The sequence below is a fragment of the Meles meles genome, chromosome 6 (assembly GCF_922984935.1).
Source record: "Meles meles chromosome 6, mMelMel3.1 paternal haplotype, whole genome shotgun sequence".
Lineage (NCBI taxonomy): Eukaryota > Metazoa > Chordata > Mammalia > Carnivora > Mustelidae > Meles > Meles meles.
In genome coordinates, this window is record NC_060071.1 from 126,643,920 (window position 1) to 126,662,681 (window position 18,762).

Genomic DNA, 18,762 nt, shown 5'->3' on the forward strand with positions numbered 1-18,762 from the left:
AAGTATTTGTGGAATGGAAGAAAAAAGAAATGAAACTAACAAAGGCCCTTATGACCCAAATCATGGAGATTAGCAGACTCTTAAAAAGCACAGTTTTATATTTGGTTAAGAATAGAGTGACCCAATATGGATGTAGATTATGTCATTGAAATGATCAGAATCTCCTTAAAGATGCAATACATTTTCATTTAGTTTAGACTTTGTGCCAAGAAAATGGGTAAATGGGTTCATCAGTTGGTGTGTGTGTTAAAAAGGCAACTGTTTTAGAGTGTACCATTACAAATTCTTTACCCTTAACTTTCAGTATAACTAATGAAAACAAAACTCCTATATCCTCTAAAACACACATTTTCTATTTGTGCTATGAAGAAAAAAAAAAAAAAGCATAAATCCAGAAGCCGTTTGCTAAGGCCCTAATAGATTCTGACATACGAGCATCTGCAGCAGGATCTACAAAATACTTCGAGCAACCTCTCAAGTATGAACCAAATTCATTACCAAAAATAACTGACTCAGGTCCTTTTAATAGTTCTTTCAGCTCACCCTGTGGGTTTACGCATATCTTGATTCCATCTGAAGCTTTCAAATCAGATAAATATGCACTCACTCAATAATAACAAGCACAGAATTTGTATTAAAAAAAAACGGGATTTAAAAGACAGATTTTTTTTAGGTTTTAAGAATGTTCCCTTGATTTGTCATGAACAATAGTTAATATCATCCACTGAGGGAATCATCCCTCATCTCCATCATCACAAATTTTAACCATTGACAAAGAAGTTGCCTTGAAGCCTAGTCAGTCTTAAAGCTAGTTAATTTATTAAAAGACAGGAAATAATCAAAAGCCTAAGAGTCACGTTTAAGTTAATTCCGACTCTTGTCATTTTACAGGTTTTGTGATCGTGGGCCAATCACTATACTTCTCGGGAAACTGGGCTTTACAATCTGAAAAATGATAACATACCTTACATGGATAAAGACAAAATGTGACCACGTGTATCAAAGCATTCTATATATGGACTTACATAGGTGATCAATGATTATAAGGTGCCATTATTCTTGTTTTAGATTAGTTTATATTCAGGTGCCCAAAGGAAATTTAAGGTTGCATGTCTAATTACCAAACACAATTCCTAAATGTTCAATCATGTAGTATATGTTTGAAAAGTTAATTCAAATTCAATTCTAATTTTATCAATGCACTATCACTTTGTGTCATCTATTAAACACCAAGATCATCTAATATATACAACTAACGCATCATCAAATTTACCAAGAAGTACATATATTTCTTTTGTCACCTTAGACACTCTGGTGAGTTTGAGAGAATGCAATCTCTAAAAATCTGGAAAGTGTTAGAAAATGAGCTTATTGAATGATATGAGCTCCTTAGCAGCAGAGTCATATTTTTTCTCCAAATCCCCAGAAGAATCTAACATAGTATTCTGTAGAAAGTAGATAAGGAGTAAATACTTTGGATGGACAGATTTCTTTAGGAACACAGGGAAGTGGAAGATATGCTTGATTTGCCTAAGACTACATTTTATTTCTCTCTGAAAACTCTATACTCACCCAGGTGCCTGGAACAAAGTGGAAGGATCTTAATAACCTTTTTTTTTTTTTTTTTTTTTTTTTGGTTATGAATTGTATTCCTTGACTAAGGGTCTGATTTTCACAGAGTAAGGTCTGTAATTCTTGGTAAAAGTAACTAGGAGTTGCCTGGACATTACTTGACATAAAATCTCCCAAGTGTAATGTGAATCACCTGTTACCATTGTCTTTCATCCTTAATTTTCCAACAGAGAGTCTACAAATAATTAACACTAGTTGACTCAATGTCGTGATTTTATTTCCTGATTTAATCTCTGTCAAATACATTATTAGTGAAATGGTCAAGAAGAGTTAGAGAAAGGGCTCTGGCAAACCTTGAGATTAATCTGAGTTGAAGTGGAGCATATGAATAGATACATTTTCATGAGTGCTCATTAGAAGTGTGGGTACATGAGCTGTAAACAGATCTGAAGTAGAAATGTACCATGAAAATATGTTAAAGAAAATTGACATTTAAAACCAATAGTGTATGTGTTGAAATAGGAAAAAAAGATTATTCTGATTGGATAACTACGTTGGTATTTATCTCTATCCTAAACAACACAGATTTTACAAATACAAAACAATATGTTTGATGTATGTGTGTATACTAAAAAGATATTCATAGAAACACACAGTCTAGTTGGGAAATAAAAAAGAACATGAAGATGTCATAGAAACCCCTCACACAAAAAGGCTCACGTGGCCTTAAAAAACACTTAAGGTAGGAGAAAGGGAAAGATCCTACTACCTTCTTCATCCCTGCCATCCTCCTGTATCATCAGGAAGCATCCCATGTTTCTTTTTAACATTAAGAATGCAAGTATTGGTAGAACCCCAAGGAACTTACTCAGATAAACACAATGTGGTTTTCTTTTAAAATAAGCCTTTACTGAATATATCAACAAGGTACTGTATAGTGTGGAGTGAAGTTGATAGTTAACAAAGTGTGTGACATGGTAGGTCTCAGAGGGTGTGTAATGCAGAATCTTCCAGCCCCTTGCAGTCTCTTGTCACTGAGAACACACTAAACGTAAACCGGAAGCAAATCAACATATGGTTCAAACAAATAACAAATCACTGGAATTAACTTTCAGTGAATATATACTGGTCCTAGGAGGAACAGACAGTGGCGACAGCTTCACCTTACCTCAAAAAGGTTATAAATCTTACATCCCATGGATATCATTATAAATGCCTCGGGGTGTGTATTTGTGTGTGTGTGCACACGCACGCGTGTTTTTCATACTCATTTAAAAATGTCTGTTGCAATGGCCTTGCTTTGTGCTCTTCGGTGAATGTGCCGCTAGAAAAAGAAAAATGAAAACCATAGCACAAGACTCTGATCCATTTGTTACAACAACAGTATCAAACATGTACAAATCTTTTTCCCCACAATCTGTGACAAACATCCCCATTGCCAGTAATTGTCTTTTGACCCTGCTGAAGAAATCAGAGAAGGATGTAAACTACAGCTTTCTTCATTAGTATTTTGACTGGAAAAAGCAAAAACAAAACCAAAAGCAAACAAACAAACAAAAACAAAAATCAGGCCAGTTTTGACTATGATTAAGAACTAGGAGAGTGTTTTGTTTTGTGTTTGTATCTCTTTCCCTTTGGGGCACAAAGAAACTGCTTTGCTTGCCCATGAAGCCTGAAAATCATGGGCAAAACCATTCTTCTCATGTTCTAAAGTAATGTCTTCTTGTTGTAGGTTCAAGAAAAAAGCTATAAACAAAGATGGCAATGGAAATGAACCACTTCATGGTCAAAAGTTCCACTGAGCTCTCCTGCTGAGGTTCCCCAGACTAGTGCAGCAACTGTTCCCTGTAAGTTATGTTTGGACTGGGTGTCCTGCTGGCCACATGCAGAGCAGGTTCTCCACAAAGGGGAAGTAAGTTGTGATCTTGTGAAATGACTAAGACCATCATGATCTGCACTCATAGGAAATGGGGACTTAGAATTAGCTACTTCATTAATAATTTTGCCAGACTAGTCACATTACAGGTTTTTTGTTTTTGTTTTTGTTTTTACCTCAGGGAACATATCTAATATATTTTCAACAAGCATCAATGCAAGAAATTGCATTATTTCTCATGGGATGGAATGTTTTCCACTTCTCACACAGGGAAACACACTTTTTGTCTCTGCCCGTGGTCGTGCATTGCGATGACTGTTAATGCATTTGACAGTTTTGAGGGACTCCCAGAGCCTCTTTCTATTCAAGCATGTCTCCCCAAACAAATAGGTATTAATGACAACCCTGGGTATGAATAACAATCCATAGTATCTGTGTGATCATGACTATATCTTTTCCTTTTAGAATTCCCTCTGCACAGTGACAGTCCCCTAGCTCTGAAAGTGGCTGTGTATTATCTGATCATCTTGTTTGGTCAAACAGTGTCAAGCTCTTTATAAGACAGTCCCTAGTGTATGGCTTTGTTCACGGATTGGGCCTGCACCTTCAACTGTGACTCTTTTGACTCATCTCAAAATACAAAACAATGACAGCAAAAGAGGCTTGAATACAGAGTAGAACACATTCCTGTGACTGCAAATGCCAGTCAAACCCTAATCCAACACCTATGGTTGTTTTTTCAGCAGTTTTCCTAAAGACACATAAGACATTACAAATACAGTGATGTGCTTTCTGTCCTGGTGTAAGTGAGAGCCCCAGCTATGCCATGAAAAATGACACATTGATATGAAATTTAGCAGTCTCTGCCATATTGTGTGCAAGAGCAAAGTGAAGCTTATAACTACATTCTATCTCTTCAGGAACGTCTTCTAGCAAAGGAACCACTTCAAGTGACTAGGTCTTCAATGTACCAGTTAAGCCCCAAATAATTCTATGAATCCCATAAGATGTCATAAAAACCTCTCCAACATTGGATTTCTTGGCCCAAAGCAAAAATGTTTCAGCAGCCAAATACCACGTTAGGGTTATACACAAAATAGAAATAAATGAGAATGATTATTTTGTGGATAAGAGAGAAAAAAACCCTCAAAAGTCCAAGTACCAGCATTTGAACACATAGTTTTATCTACACAGCCAAGGGGAAGAGGACAGTGGAAGGGAATTATCCAAGTAAGTACACAAAACCCCATGTCATTTTCCTGAATGTTACATGGCTTACTGTTTACACTGATCACCTTCACAGACTGTCTTGTCCCTTCGCTGTGTGGAATTAGGTTTAAAATAGCAACAGCCAAAATTTGCTAGCTAATAGACTAAAATGGAAACCTAAGTCACTTTAGAATTAATTCAAATTAATTCGTAGCTAATTTCAGCCCAACTGACTGCAGTTTCGATTCTTGTTTCTACAACATTATAACTTCAGTTATATTTTCTGCTTATTCTGAGGGACAAGGGAGATTAAAACATATAAGTTGGGGGTACATTATTAAAGAAAATAAAGCTCTTACTATAAAGAAAAACTTGCATAGCATTTTATACCTAAACTCTTACAAAGAAGACACATCACAGTTCTATTTTGTTAAAAGTGAGAGAGAGAGAGAAAGCAAAAATGATTGTGACATTAACTTCATAGGTTCCTAAAAAATGGCCAGCGGTAAAGGAAATATGCAACACAGGATGAAATTTGATTTTATAAGGAATTTTCCAAGCGTGTGTGTATTTTAGATAATGTATGCATTCGATAGCCCTTCTACATCTAAGGGATGAAAAGGAGTAAATTATACACACTTTGTGAAGATGGGCATTGCTTCAAAAATATCTAGAATTAAACACAGACATCCCTCCCTTTCCTATGCTTTCCTCTGCTATATGCCCCACTCCTCCAAGTTTAGGGGAACAAGCTCACACTCCCTGACTTGTTCATTTTTCACGTTATCCTGTTAATAAAAGATTGACCATCCCTCCATGATTCCCAAACAAGAGGGACATCTAAGACTGAAAAGGATTAAATGAAATTTCAAAACTGGAACAGGATCAAAATCAGTTCAAGGTGGAAACTCAGTATTGCTTTAAAAAAAAAAATCATCCAGCTTTGATGTGTCCTCATAGAATTATTAACACTGAAAATTAGTATACATTTTAAAGTGTGTAAGTATACATGGGTATTTTGTGCAACCAAAACTGTCATCTGAGATTTTCTTTCAAATTTTAAGCAGAGTGGGAAAAAAATCAAACAAATGTAGCATAAATAGCTAATTATGAAAATATATGTGAGGTGATTGGAAGACAAATTTGCGAGGGGATAAAGGTATTAATTCAAGCTATTTCAACATGATACGTGTTAACACATTCATTTGATAAAGTATAGCAGAACCGCTCATCACTTGTTTTTGGCTAAATGGTATCAATAGCTTTTTAAATAACACGTTCAGTATATTCCAAACACTAACCTCTTGTTGGTCTAAATATCATGTTGACACAGCTGCAGTGAATCTACCCAAATAATTCTCATTATCAAAAATAATTCCATTCAATATAATTCTTCCCATTATTTTATTAGCCTCTTCTAAAAAAGTATTCTAGAATATATCTCTGTTGAATGTGATTCAACCTGACATATAATTTGAATAGTAACACTTTTAAAGGGAGTTTTCTTGCTGGAACATCCTACCTGTCCCTGCAGATGACTGAAATCAGACTCAGGTCTCTAACTCTGTTATCATAAAGGGTCAGGGAAGCATGAGGAGTGATTTTTAAGCTCCCGGTCAGAAAGCCAACACCCGAGTTTGAAGGTCTTTTCCAAAATGTCATTTGCTGGGTTCTGCCGGGTTGGGTTAACTTATCTTACAGGAACGGGCTTCCTCATGATGCTTTTCTCTATTTCCTGCTTTGGGTCAACTCAGGGTAACTACCTCCTTTCTTCTATTTCGAGATTTTTAACTTCTCTTCCAGACTAGGAAGGGCAGAAATAGCATGAAGGTATCTGGGCCATTTCTTGTTTCACCCACATCACTTAGCCTTACCCTGATGAGCTCTTCTAATCTGCCCTTTCGTCTAACCACCGACCGACCGTAGGAAAGGAATTTACTCCGACAGCTTCCACAGCAAAAATGGTTAATGTACCTCATGAGGAAGAATCACTCCGTCTTTGCCTTGGCGTTGGGTTCTCCTTGTACAACCCTGTACAGTACTTCAGCGACTATTTTTTTTTTTAAGATTTAAAAAGCAAAGAGTTACAAAACTGTTTGTAATTAACTTGAAATAGAAAAGATAGCACTTTTTTTTAAATCCCATTATATAGTACACCGTATAAATTACAGAGTATTCAAATGCACAAATGCATCTGGGTAACATTTATCAAATGTAATTCGCATGTCTCTAGGTGCACACACGTGTGCGTTCTCGAGAGTCTCACCGTCCGCCTTCCTAACGCCGGGGCTCTGGCTGTCACGTGTGGCAGTGCTCCAGATCTGGAACGCTGCTGTTGCAGTATCGCATGTTGTTGGGGATATGGCAGTCCGTGTAATTAATGCCCCCGTTCGGGGTGTAAATGGGCTGCAGTCTGAAATCTCCTTTAAGGAGCTGATCGTTATTTAAGGAGACGATCTGAAAGCTGGTTTCTGTCATCTCCAGGATGGAATTGTCCTTCTTCGTGCCTGCCTCGCAATAGTCATCTTTCCGCCGGCCTCGGTTGTACTTCCACTTCTGGGACGTGTAGCGGCCCTTTTTGTGCATGTGCCAGCAAAACACGCTGAGCAAGACCACGAGCACGAATATCACTGCCCCCCCGATCAGGCCGGCCAGCAGGAAAGGGGAGCCCATGCTGTGGGAAGTCGTCTGCTCATGGCTGGAAGCCGTGTTGCTGCCGTTGTTCAAATAGGAGGCGTGGGTGGTGGCCTCAGAGCAAATGGTATCTTCCACAGCTCGGTAGTTAAAAGCATCCAGGGGTACCAGACAAATCCGGTAGGTGGATCTGGGCTCTAGGTTCACCAGGCTCAAGTGCTGCTTCTCACCGCTGACGATGCGTTCTTGGACAATGCCGCCCACCAAACTGTGGCCCATTTTCACCCACGTGAGTTTGTATGCCATCACCGTGAAGAGAGAGAGCCAGCTGACTTGAATGGACGTGTCGTTCACAAAATGAATAGAGAGCTGGATCCGTTCAGAAATAGGCGGGGTCGCTCTTTCCCTGCCGTCCCAGTTGGGAATGGTGGGCAGTCGGGAGGTGGTGGGAGTCAGGGGTGTATCGCTTCTGCTGGGGGTTGGGGCAGAGAGGGTGGGGGGCTGAGTCGTTGGAGAGGCTGTACTTGGGGCTGGGGTGAAGATGGGCGGCCCAGGGGTCATGGTGGGGCAAGACAAAAGATTCATATTCAGCTCCCTGACAGCCATCCCCCGGACTTGCTCGGGCCCTTGGCACATGAAACCTCGCACGTTGAGAGATGAAGGGATGTATCTGAGCCATTCCGTTACCCATTTAATGCTGCAGTCACAAAACCAGGGGTTATTCCGAGCAGTGAGCTGCTTCAGGTTGGAGAGATTATCAAAGACCCCTTGAGTCAACACGCGCAGCTGGTTGTTGGATATATCCAGCCGTTCCAGCTTGCGCAGGTTCGAGAAGGCTGTCAGTGGGATGTGGTTGATCTGGTTGTCCTGCAGGTAGAGCTTGATCAGATGTGTACCTGGGAGATCGGGAGGGGGGTGGGAGAGGGAATTCCGCACGATGGAAAACTCCTTGAGCTTGGTGAGGTGGCTGAAGGTGCCCTCGGCGATGCCCTTGTTGGTCAGGAGGTTGCCGTCCACGATCAGACGCTCCAAGCTCGTGAGGTTCTGAAAGGCCATGTCTGATATGACAGCGATTCGATTTTCATCCACTCTCAGCTCTTGCAAATCCACAGGAAGCCCCACAGGCACACTGCTCAGGTGATTCTTGGATAGAAACAACAGTTTGAGGCTAATAGCCTCCCGGAAGGCCCCGTCCTCCACCCCCACTGTGGATATAGAGTTGTCATCCAAGTGAAGCTCCTCGAGCTTCAAGAGCTGGGCCAGAGCAGCCCGTGAAATGGTCTGAATGTTGTTTTCCTGCAAATGGAGAACTCTGACGTTCTTGGGCAGGTTCATGGGGAATTCATCCAGTTGGTTGCCATAAAGGTAGACCGTGTGCACGGACCGGACGTTGTGCAGTTCTGCAGGAAATCCAGCATTATTAATTTGGTTGTTGTGGAGGTAGAGTACGGTTACGCCCTCCGGGATCCCAAGAGGCACTGAGGTCAAGCTTCGCTCATTACAGTAGACAAAGTTCCTATCGCAGCGGCACACACTAGGGCACGCCAAGATTTCTGACACTTGTGAGTAGAGCCCCAAGGAGATAAGAAGCCAAGATTTCAGGAAAAAAGCCCCATGGTTGGGCCACTGTGTGGTCTGTAGGCCCATTTCTGAAGTACAGAAACAAAATACAAGGTGGTAGGGAAACTAAAAAGAAAAGAAAAGAAAATATATATATATATAGCAAAAGCAAAATGATTGGACAGGGTTCTGTTAAAGTCCAGAACTCCAAGTAGAGGAAAAGTCTTGAAGGCCTGTGGTAAAAGAATTCTCCTATGGTCTCTGGTCTTATCAGCCTGTGTTGTCTTCTTTGTTATTGTCCTCCATGTGGAAAAAAAAAAAAAAATTCAATAGGGAGAATTTTCCACACAGGCAATGAGTGAAGCCAAGTTATCAGCGGTCACCAGGGGCCCAGCTGGGCAGGCAGAACTGGAACTCCCTTCTCGTATTGTAGATTAGGTCAGTGTTGATCAGACTCTGAACTTCTTGGTTAAGCTCAATCTGCAATCTGTTGGAGGAGAGCAAAGAGAAAAAAGTCAGCTAAGGGTCCTAATGGATGAAGGGCTAATCTGATTCTTCGCCCTTCAAGAGCTGGGACCAAGTGACCTGAGAGGCAGGAGCTGGCTTAAAGTGATGTTTTAAGTAACAATAATTTGGTTGACAAGGTATTCAAAAAAGGAACATGATTCAAAGTTCCCTCTCACCCTCAGGGGTCATCCTGTGAAATTTACATCCCCATCAGTACCTTCTCTTACATAGCCATTTGCATAACAAAATAGAAAAGAGCAAGGCTCAAGGTGGAATCCACTGAATCAATCCTGATGATCACCTACAAATCCAACCGGTCACATCTTGCTTCAAGACAGCACAGTGACTGAGTAATTAATACTATTTGAGGGCAAACACGTGAAACCCTTTCTAGTTATAAATAAACAAAGGCAAGATAGGGACTGATGAAGTCCTTTATAAAAAGATGTGTCCTTTTGATAGGAAGCTAAATGAAATAAAGTCAATCAAAGTAAAATACCATATGATCACTCGTATGTGGAATTTAAGAAATAAAATAGATGAACATTGGGGAAGGGAAGGAAAATGAAATAGGATAATTGAGAGGGAGGCAAAGCATGAGAAATGCTGAAGTCTAGGAAACAAACAAGGTTACAGGAGGGGAGGTGGGCGGGGGGATGGAATAACTGGGTGATGGGCATTAAGGAGGGCACATAATGGAAAGAGCACTGGGTATTATATGCAGTTGATGGACCACTAAATTCTACCTCTGAAACTAATTTAAAAAATAAAATAAAATAAAAAGATGTGTCCTTTTGATCTCACACTGTGAGGGAGGGGGATAAAAGTAACACAGAGAAGCCTGCATGAAGGCAGAGAGAAGATTTCTCTTTTCTTCCCACTTTTTGCCTCTTTTCATCTTCGCCCTTCTCCAAAATAGTTTACGCTTGAGGTACCAAGGAGAACGACTAGGCTCCAGTCCGTGATAACATTTCTATTTATTCCCCCTTTCGGGACCTCCACGTACAGATGCCACGTACAGATGAGATACATCCTTCCACTCCCCTTGAGAGCTGCCAAGCTCATGACTGGGAATAAGTTATTTTTCAACTCTACCACCTTCCTCTCATCTGTGAGGGCTTTTTTCCTACTTTTCAAGAAGGACCTTCAGCAGACTTTGAAATGATAGCACACCCAGTTGGGTAAGTAAAGGCAATCGGCAGATAGCAATGATGCCTTCCTGCTCTGTGTGTTCTGTCTGTTTTTAGATCAGAGAGGTAAAGCAGTTAATTGAAAGGTGCCAGATTTGATTTCCTTACAAAATAAGCTAACATGACAGGACATGGCAAGCTATGAGTTTCTTAATTCTCACCAACAGACAGAAATTCAAAACAACTTATATCTAGAAGCACAGAGGAACGACTTGAAATTATTACCTTAGTTATCTTTAGAAACATAATTTAAAAAAGAAAAAAAACCCACTGTAAATGCTGTTTAAGTGTCAAGGATATTATAAATTTGTTCCACAACTTTTAAAAAAAATTGTGAACACCTTAAAAAAAAAAAATGCCTCTGGTGACCTGAAATAGCAAAATGCATGTCTTACCATTCAAAAACTTTTAAAAGGAAAGGGGTGGGATAGGGAATGTTTGTCCAGGCAAAACCTGCCTGAGCTATGATACTGCCTGTAAAAATCAAACATAATTTAATTTGTTAAGACTTAAAAATATACATTTCACCACTAGACAGGAGCCATCCCCCCACTCCAGCAAAAATCTCCCTATCTGCTTAAAGAATAATTTACAATACAAATGGGATAGTACAGGAAAAATGAGTTTAATGTCATCAACCTGATGTCATCCTTAGCTCAGATTTCAACTTTTAAAACCATCTCGATGTTCCCCAATAGCTTGCTACTCGCAGGTGATCCTGGTCCAGGAATGTGAGCTCAAGCTGGGAAGTTGTTGGAAAGGCAAGAACCTAGGATGTGCACGTTAACATCTGAGAGGCATTCCCCTAAACACAGTAACATCTTATTTCATTATTCAAACATTTTACTTTATTAAATATAAAACAAATGCATGTCAAATAACTCTTAAAGAAGAGTAAGAGCATGAGGCATATTGATCACTTTTGTCCCCAGGAGACAGTCTCAAATTATATCTTCTACCTAAAGGACATCTTGTAGGAGGAGTAGTGCAATGACATGCCATACACTTGGCCTCAACATACCCTTGAAAATGTGTGTCTGAGTGACAAGCTGTAATGCCTGTAGGAGCTTAAAAAGTTTTTTGTAATCAGGGAAGCCTGCTTGATACAGCAGGATTTATTTCAGAACAAACATTTGTTTGGTGCCGTTAGCATTTACTCTTCACAGAAGGTAGGAAAGTGAGACCCACAGAACAGAACCTAACCCAGTTCTGAGTATTCCGCAGGAATCTTCGACATGGGATGCCAGCACAGAAAAAATACAATCTCCAAAGAGAGAAAAACAGCTGCTCCAGAGTTCTAAGTTCCTAAGTAAAAAGAATGGATGTTTCTTAACTATGTTTATAGCCAAGTTTTAGGGCCCTGGAAACAACAAACTAGTACTTGAGGATGATCGAATTTACTTAGAAATAATCACTGGGAGGTAACAAAGTACTCAGGTTTTGGACCTGGAAACTATCATGCTCCCAAATTATACATTTTCCATTTGTCTGCACCTTGTCTTCTGTAAGGAAGGGGGAAAGCCCCATCCCCCTCACCCTTTCCCCAGGCCTTGCTCTCTTGCTGACAGACTCTACTTAGGAGTGCTTCTTTTGTAATTATGTAAGAGGAGGATGTGGTCCTGAAGAAATCCTCTAATAGGATTACTTCAGACAAACTGTCACGGTTTATCCACCTTAAGGAAGAAAAGTGCCATCAAGATCACGATACATTGATCAGCTATGACAACTTCAGTTCTGAACAAAAACAAACTCTCAGGGTTCTCTTTGAATTTCTTGAGAATCCCACAAAATTACAGCAAATAGCAGATTTGTTGTAATCCTTGCATCAGTGACAGCCTATATATGACAGTCAATATATTGTATCTTTGTTCAAATTAGTCCAAGTGTAAAATTATAAACATCTAGGCAATAATGACTTTTTTTTTCATTGAAGTAGGCTAAAATTTCCTCTATATTTTCAAGCTAATTCCTACGTAATACTGAGAGCAGAAATGCTTTCAGACCTTGAGCTGGAGACTCTATTCATAAAAGATGGGATCCAGAGGGAGACAAAGTATAAGAGACGCTTATTCTCAGGAAACAAACTGTTGTGGGGGAGATGGGGAGGTGGTAGAGATAGGGCCACTGGGTTATGGACATTGCGGAGAGGATGTGCAATGGTGAGTGCTGTGAATTGTGTAAGACTGATGCTTCATAGAGCTGTACCCCTGAAGCAAATAATACATTATATGTTAATTTAAGAAAAAAAAAAAGAAAAAAAAGAAAGCCGTGTAGTAGCATGGTCAAAAGCATAGCCCCCCCAGTTCTTGTCCCACTCCTGACAAGGAATAGCCTCAGGATCTTGACCTTTCACACCTTCCTTCTCTCACCTGAGGGATTAGGATAATAATAGTTCCTAACTCTTAGTATTCCTGAGAGAATTAAGCTTTCATGATGTCTGACACAGGCAAGAACATAATAAATAGAAACTATTATTCCCTCCCTAATTATGATTATTTATGTTGTCCAAAGAGGTAAACTCCAACATGCACTGCAAAATAAAATCACCTTGAACCCGCTAAGTTCTATGCCTTTCCATATACTCCAGAATTTCTCGACCTCAGCACTATTGACATTTTGGGCTGGATAATTCTGTGTGGGGCTGCCATGACCATCTAAAAATGTTTCCAGTCACACTGTCATAACATATGCCCCCTGGGGTGACAAAATCATTCCCAGTTACGAACCACTGAACCCACAGCGTCTTATAAGTGCCTTAGAAGATTAGCATTATTATTCTAATTTTATAGGAGAAATTGAGCATAGATTTGTAATAAACAGAAGCTAAAGATGCTTCTTGTCATGGACACCAGAAAAAACCATGAAAATATAACATGTTTTTCATTCATTTATTCAACCAATATTACTTGGGCACTAGAATGATAATACAGTCTGAGGAGGAGCTAATGTGGGTTTTGGCTTCATGTGCTTGACTAAGCAGTGAGGGGAGAGAAACTAATAAGCAGGGAATTACGGTACTATGTAAAGTATCCCACTCTTAGGGTATCAGAGAGTTACGGTACTGCATAAAGAGCTCTAACGTAGCCCCTGGGGTATCAGGAAAAAACGCTGCAGGACAGAGATTGTCTATGTGCTGGTCTGAAGGCTAAAAAGTTGCAAGCAAGGGAAGAGATTCCAGAAGTTCTGTACATGGACCCAAAAGGTGAAAGCCAGCCCAGATGAGAGAAGAAATAAAACTTGGACAGCACGTTCTCCCAACTCCACCTGCTTCTCACTCGAGGAGTCCTACTTCCAGAAGATAATAAACAAACCTATGTTTCAAGTTCACTGGCCATTTCCATTTATAAGTCTCTAAATATTGGGAATAAAAGATTTTGCTTACAAGATGAGTTTCAAATATCGAGGGCAAAAATTGTTTTTTGTTTGGTTGGTTTTGTTTCTCCTTTCCTATTTATTTGAATACTGCACTGAATATGCTTCCTTTCCAGGAAAGCTAGAGATTGTGAAGAATGGTTTAATGGAAGGTGCTAAGGAAAAACAGGAATTTTCACTGAAAATAGAAAACACAGTTTCCAAAGGCTGAGTATAAATCAACATGGAACAAATACTCTTTGGAGACCCCAAGAACCTGGCCCTGCCATTCTGTTAAAGCTGACCTAATGGCAGCAGTTATTCTGGGCTACTTTACTCTAATTTAACTCTTTTCATAGGAACTAAGACTCAAAGCATATAAATCACGTAAAAGCTTTCAGCAAAGTGTTTCTCTCCCAGTGCTGCCTAAGAAGATTTTTTTTTTTTTTAATTAATTCCAGGAGCCTGTATTCCAGGAGCGCTTACTAAACTCAGACTATAAAAATCATAGTACAGAAAATAAGAATTGTCAATAAGCACTGCCGATTACATAATATAATGACACCAGGACAAACCCGATAAAATCTTAATGGTCTCAGCATTGGCTGGATTGTGACAAGACAGCCCAGTGCATGGAAGGCTATGAATGAGAAAGCTAACCCAAAGAGGGATTCTCTACAAAAGTTTCCCTGGGTACCTGGGACTTAGCACTTCTGGAGTTAGACACTTTGTGCTGAAAATCAGACACACAGGTGCAGAATCCATAGCCCCAACTATACTACAAGTGTCTCTGTTACAATCTGGAAACACTAAAACAATTTATAGAACTTGTGCACATTTCCACATTCCGGAAGATAGGTTATAAATACTGTTCTTACAACAGTCAGGAGAGTTCTATAGTTAGCAGGCCAAGATGTGGGGATTAGCAGAGGAATTTGGGGACAAATATAACAATAGCCACCCCTAACTTGAAGCCATTTTTCCATTTCATTCACTGACCCTTAACCAAGCCCCTTGAAGTTTCTCATTAGACGAATATTTTTATTTGCTGAAAGAAATAAGGGAAGAGGGAGAGAAGGAGGAAAAGAGGAAAGGAAGGAAAGGAAACACTTTATATAAACAGTTGACAATTCCCTGGCTCCAGTCAGTCTAGAATTGAAAACATTAAAATTGGACCCCCCCCCCCCAAAAAGCTATTCTCCTGGCAAGCATAAAATTCTCTAACACATTTGAAGAGTTGTTCCCACGGGGCTTCCAATGCCGTTGGTTCAAATAATAAGTTTAGAACAAGCAACCAATGTTAAAAACTCAAGTGCATAAACTTTGAGGACACATGTGTTACTGTCACTGGCTGTTCTTCACCGGCTACAGAGCTCCTACTGACCAGTTCTCGGTTCCACTAAAATCTGCATATCAGGATGCAAGACTGGGGCTTCATGGTGTTTAAACTTGGGGGTGAACAGACACTAATAGAGAAGAATTCTACTGAGATAGGACCAAGAGGACTAAAGAAAAGAAACAAGTATACAGTCCATAAAGGATGGATCCCCTAGAGCCCATATCTATCTATTTTTCAATCCATTTCCAAAAAAAGGTAGTTCGTTCAATTATACATTCATTCATTTGCTCAAACAAATGTATACTGAGAACCTCACATTTCAAGCAAGGAAAACGGTTGGTTTCTTAGACTCTTCTCTCTGAGAGGACTTTGCCCCAGCATCTGATTCAGAGAATATCCAACCCCAAGGGTCATCAAAAACGCTAGGGAAAGATGGTGAAAAAAGGAGGTTTCTAGGAAAATCCTGCAGATGTTTGGTTTGATAGGTCTTCAAAGAAGGCTGTGCATGTGCCTTTTGTCAAGAGGGGATAATAAGGCATGCTCACAAAATCGTTGGGAAGACTAGAGGTCACACAATTGAAGTAACTAAGAATACCAAGTAGGCACTCAATAAACTGTGCTGGGCTCTGGCAACAGGTGACCCAGACAGTTTTCTGACTTGCCAGTGGTGTTAACCTGGGTGAATCATTTCCCCTCCCTTGTTAACTGATTGGCCAAATGGAGAAATTGGTAGTATTATTTTCTCACAGTTGTTAGGCTGCAAATCATTTCAAGTATAATCGAACATGTGGAAAACATCCGCTCATTATGTGTTGGCCATTCCCATTTTTAGCTTTAAAAACGAGCAGCAATAGCAAAAAGCCTCCTGCACGGGGAGCTTTTGTCCTGAGTTTAGTAGAGAGTTGGTTCTTTTGAATCCATCAAATTTTACTTTCTTCTTTTGTTTACTGATCACAGTTCTTTCCTTTGGAGATATACATATACATCTTCCCACCCATCAACACTGCAAATATGTGGAGACATGTACTGGGTCTCTCAGATCTTCTCCTTTCCTATGTAAATGTCCCATTTCTTTCCTTTGCTTCAGAATCTTAGCAATGCTGATGCCTCCATTTCTTGATATGTTCTGTCTGGAATGGAAAACAAGATGCACATGGTGTGACCAGCACCATGTACAGCCTAGCAAACCCATGGGGAGTACCCACTCCCTGCCAGGCATAGACCCGGTTACAAGAAAGATATCTATGGCACAGGTTCCATGTTTGAGTATCTGTTCACATCAGATCAAATAACTCTTTGCATGAAGCTCTTTATAATTCTAAAAGGCATCATTTCTTGTAATCCCACAACAACCCATAGGAGATAGGCATATCAACCTCAAATGAAGTCTACAGAGATGAAGTAGTTTGCTTGAAGCCATATTGATGGAATGAACAGAGGATGGTATTATAAATTTTCCCTAAGAAAATACTAGCTACTGGCATGATTTTATGAATGGCATTAGTTTTGACGGTATTAAAACCAACATGCACTTTCCTGCAAAAACAAAAGCCTCTCCCCACTGATTAAATATACAAAACTATCAGTAGCCTGGCATCTGAAGAGAGTAAAACTTCCAAGATGGACTGATGCATAAATAAAGGGTAATTATCCCAGGGAGCCCATTGTCTGTTCTTCCCTGTGACTCCAGGACTCAGCAGGAGTGGGAAACCAAGCTGCAGTTCAGCTGGTGGCCAGCATCAAGGTGCCAAGGACAGGAGGAGTCTGAAGGACTTGAGGCTACTGATAGGCTGCTAGCAAAATGAACAGCAAAGCTTCCCCTCCTACTTCATCTCAAAGAACCCCAAGTTGGCTGCCACACATTCTATAGCTTGGAAAGGTCTTTATGTGGGGCCACTGTGGCAAAAGCTATTGAAGGAGTAAAGCTAGTCACCAATTGCCCAACATATGGCCACCTTCTGCATACGAATAGCTTAGGATGAGATGTCCGTAGGTATCAAGAATTCCTTGAATTCCAAGGGAAAAAATCTGTAGAAAATGAGATCAGCATTCTAACAGACAATAATTTTAAGGAGGATCTTGCTAGATCTTTTTTTTTTTTTTTTTTCCTTCTGTAGGGGACTGTTTCTAAACAATCCCATAAGAACACTTGACTCCAGAAAAGTCAAAGATTTCTTCTTCTGTCTTCTGCCCTATGAATTACACATGGAGTGCTCACTCTGAATACTTGTGTCCCTTTCCACGCTGTCCCCCAGTCTCTCATGCCCCCAAGAATTCACCTAGAGTGGGGGAGAGGGGAACGAGAAGCCATCTTCTTTTCTTCCCTTCTTCTTCCTTTTTTTTTTTTGAAAGGAAAGCTATGTTGGGACAGGACAAGAGATTGAGCTTGCTGTTCACACTGCCCTTAATAATTCAACAGAAGAAATAAGCAAATGACTATAATCACTCTATGCACCCCTAGACTCTGGTGCATTTCCAACTTGAGTTCAAATTCAGCTAAATAGTCAAATACCTATTAAGAACTAACCACTGCTAGTATGGTGCAATACTCACAGAGCCCATGAGAAATAAGTCATTACTATCTCGAATTTGGAAATGAGGAGACAACCTTGGAGAATTCTGTGACTTACTCAAGTTCAAACAGTAGCAAATCCTAGCCATAGAATCCCAGGTCAGTTTTTCTGATAAGATTTAAAAAGAGAGAAAGAGAACAAAACAAAAGAAAAAGAACAATTTGGTGCTCTTCCCACCACATTTCCCTCCTATCTTACTGGCTTAGGGTCTATAACCTGTTATTTCAAAAATTCCTCCCCTGTATTCTTTCACTGCATTTTGAATCAAGCAAACAAACCCGCCCAATCACAAATCCAGTCTCCCCTGCGCCTTCCCGAGTTTCAGATTCTCACCAGAGAAAGTCACCTAATGGCACACATGCGATCTACCTTAAATAAGAGATCACTCATCTACAGTGAGGCTATAGATCACTCATCTAGCAACCCTGTTCTACTGCTCTGAAAGATTCCTCCCTCATTCTCCTCAAAGATGGAGTCAGTCTTCACTCTCCTTAATCACTAACTTCTCTCACTTTCAGTAGACAACCTATAATCTGAAGACAAGCAGAAGACGTCAGACAGCATCTCCCACGTCTTCTCATTGCCAAACATCGGAGTCCGTCTGTGTCTGCACCTACTTTCTTTTCCTTAAAAGCTGACCATTCCATCTCTCCTGTGGGGCCTTACCCTATAGGCCTCTCTAGAATATACCTCTCTGTGTTCTCCTCCCCTCTGCATGCAAACTCTCTGTCTCAGACTGGATCTATTTCTAAACATTCTCTGGGGGCGAATGAGTGGTTCTGTCAGTTGGGTGTCCGACTCTTGATTTTGGCTCAGGTCATGATCTTAGGGTCATGGGATCGAGCCCCGGGTGCAACTCTGTGCTTAACGCAGGGTCGGCTTCTCCTCTCTCTCTGCACCTCCCCTGCTCGCACTCTATCTCTAAAATAAATTAATATAAAATTTAAAAAA

General features: G+C 40.2%; 1 protein-coding gene across 3 annotated transcripts in view; it reads right to left on the minus strand.

The window, feature by feature from the left end:
* Positions 1-796: 796 nt before the first annotated feature.
* FLRT2 (fibronectin leucine rich transmembrane protein 2) overlaps positions 797-18,762 on the minus strand; it is a 98,882-nt gene continuing 80,916 nt past the window's right edge. For all 3 annotated transcript variants that reach the window (XM_046008518.1, XM_046008521.1, XM_046008519.1), the window contains one exon: positions 797-9,338. In XM_046008518.1, the coding sequence (XP_045864474.1) occupies positions 6,956-8,938 (1,983 nt within the window). In that variant the 5' untranslated portion in view covers positions 8,939-9,338 and the 3' untranslated portion in view covers positions 797-6,955. The remainder of the gene's footprint in view (positions 9,339-18,762) is intronic.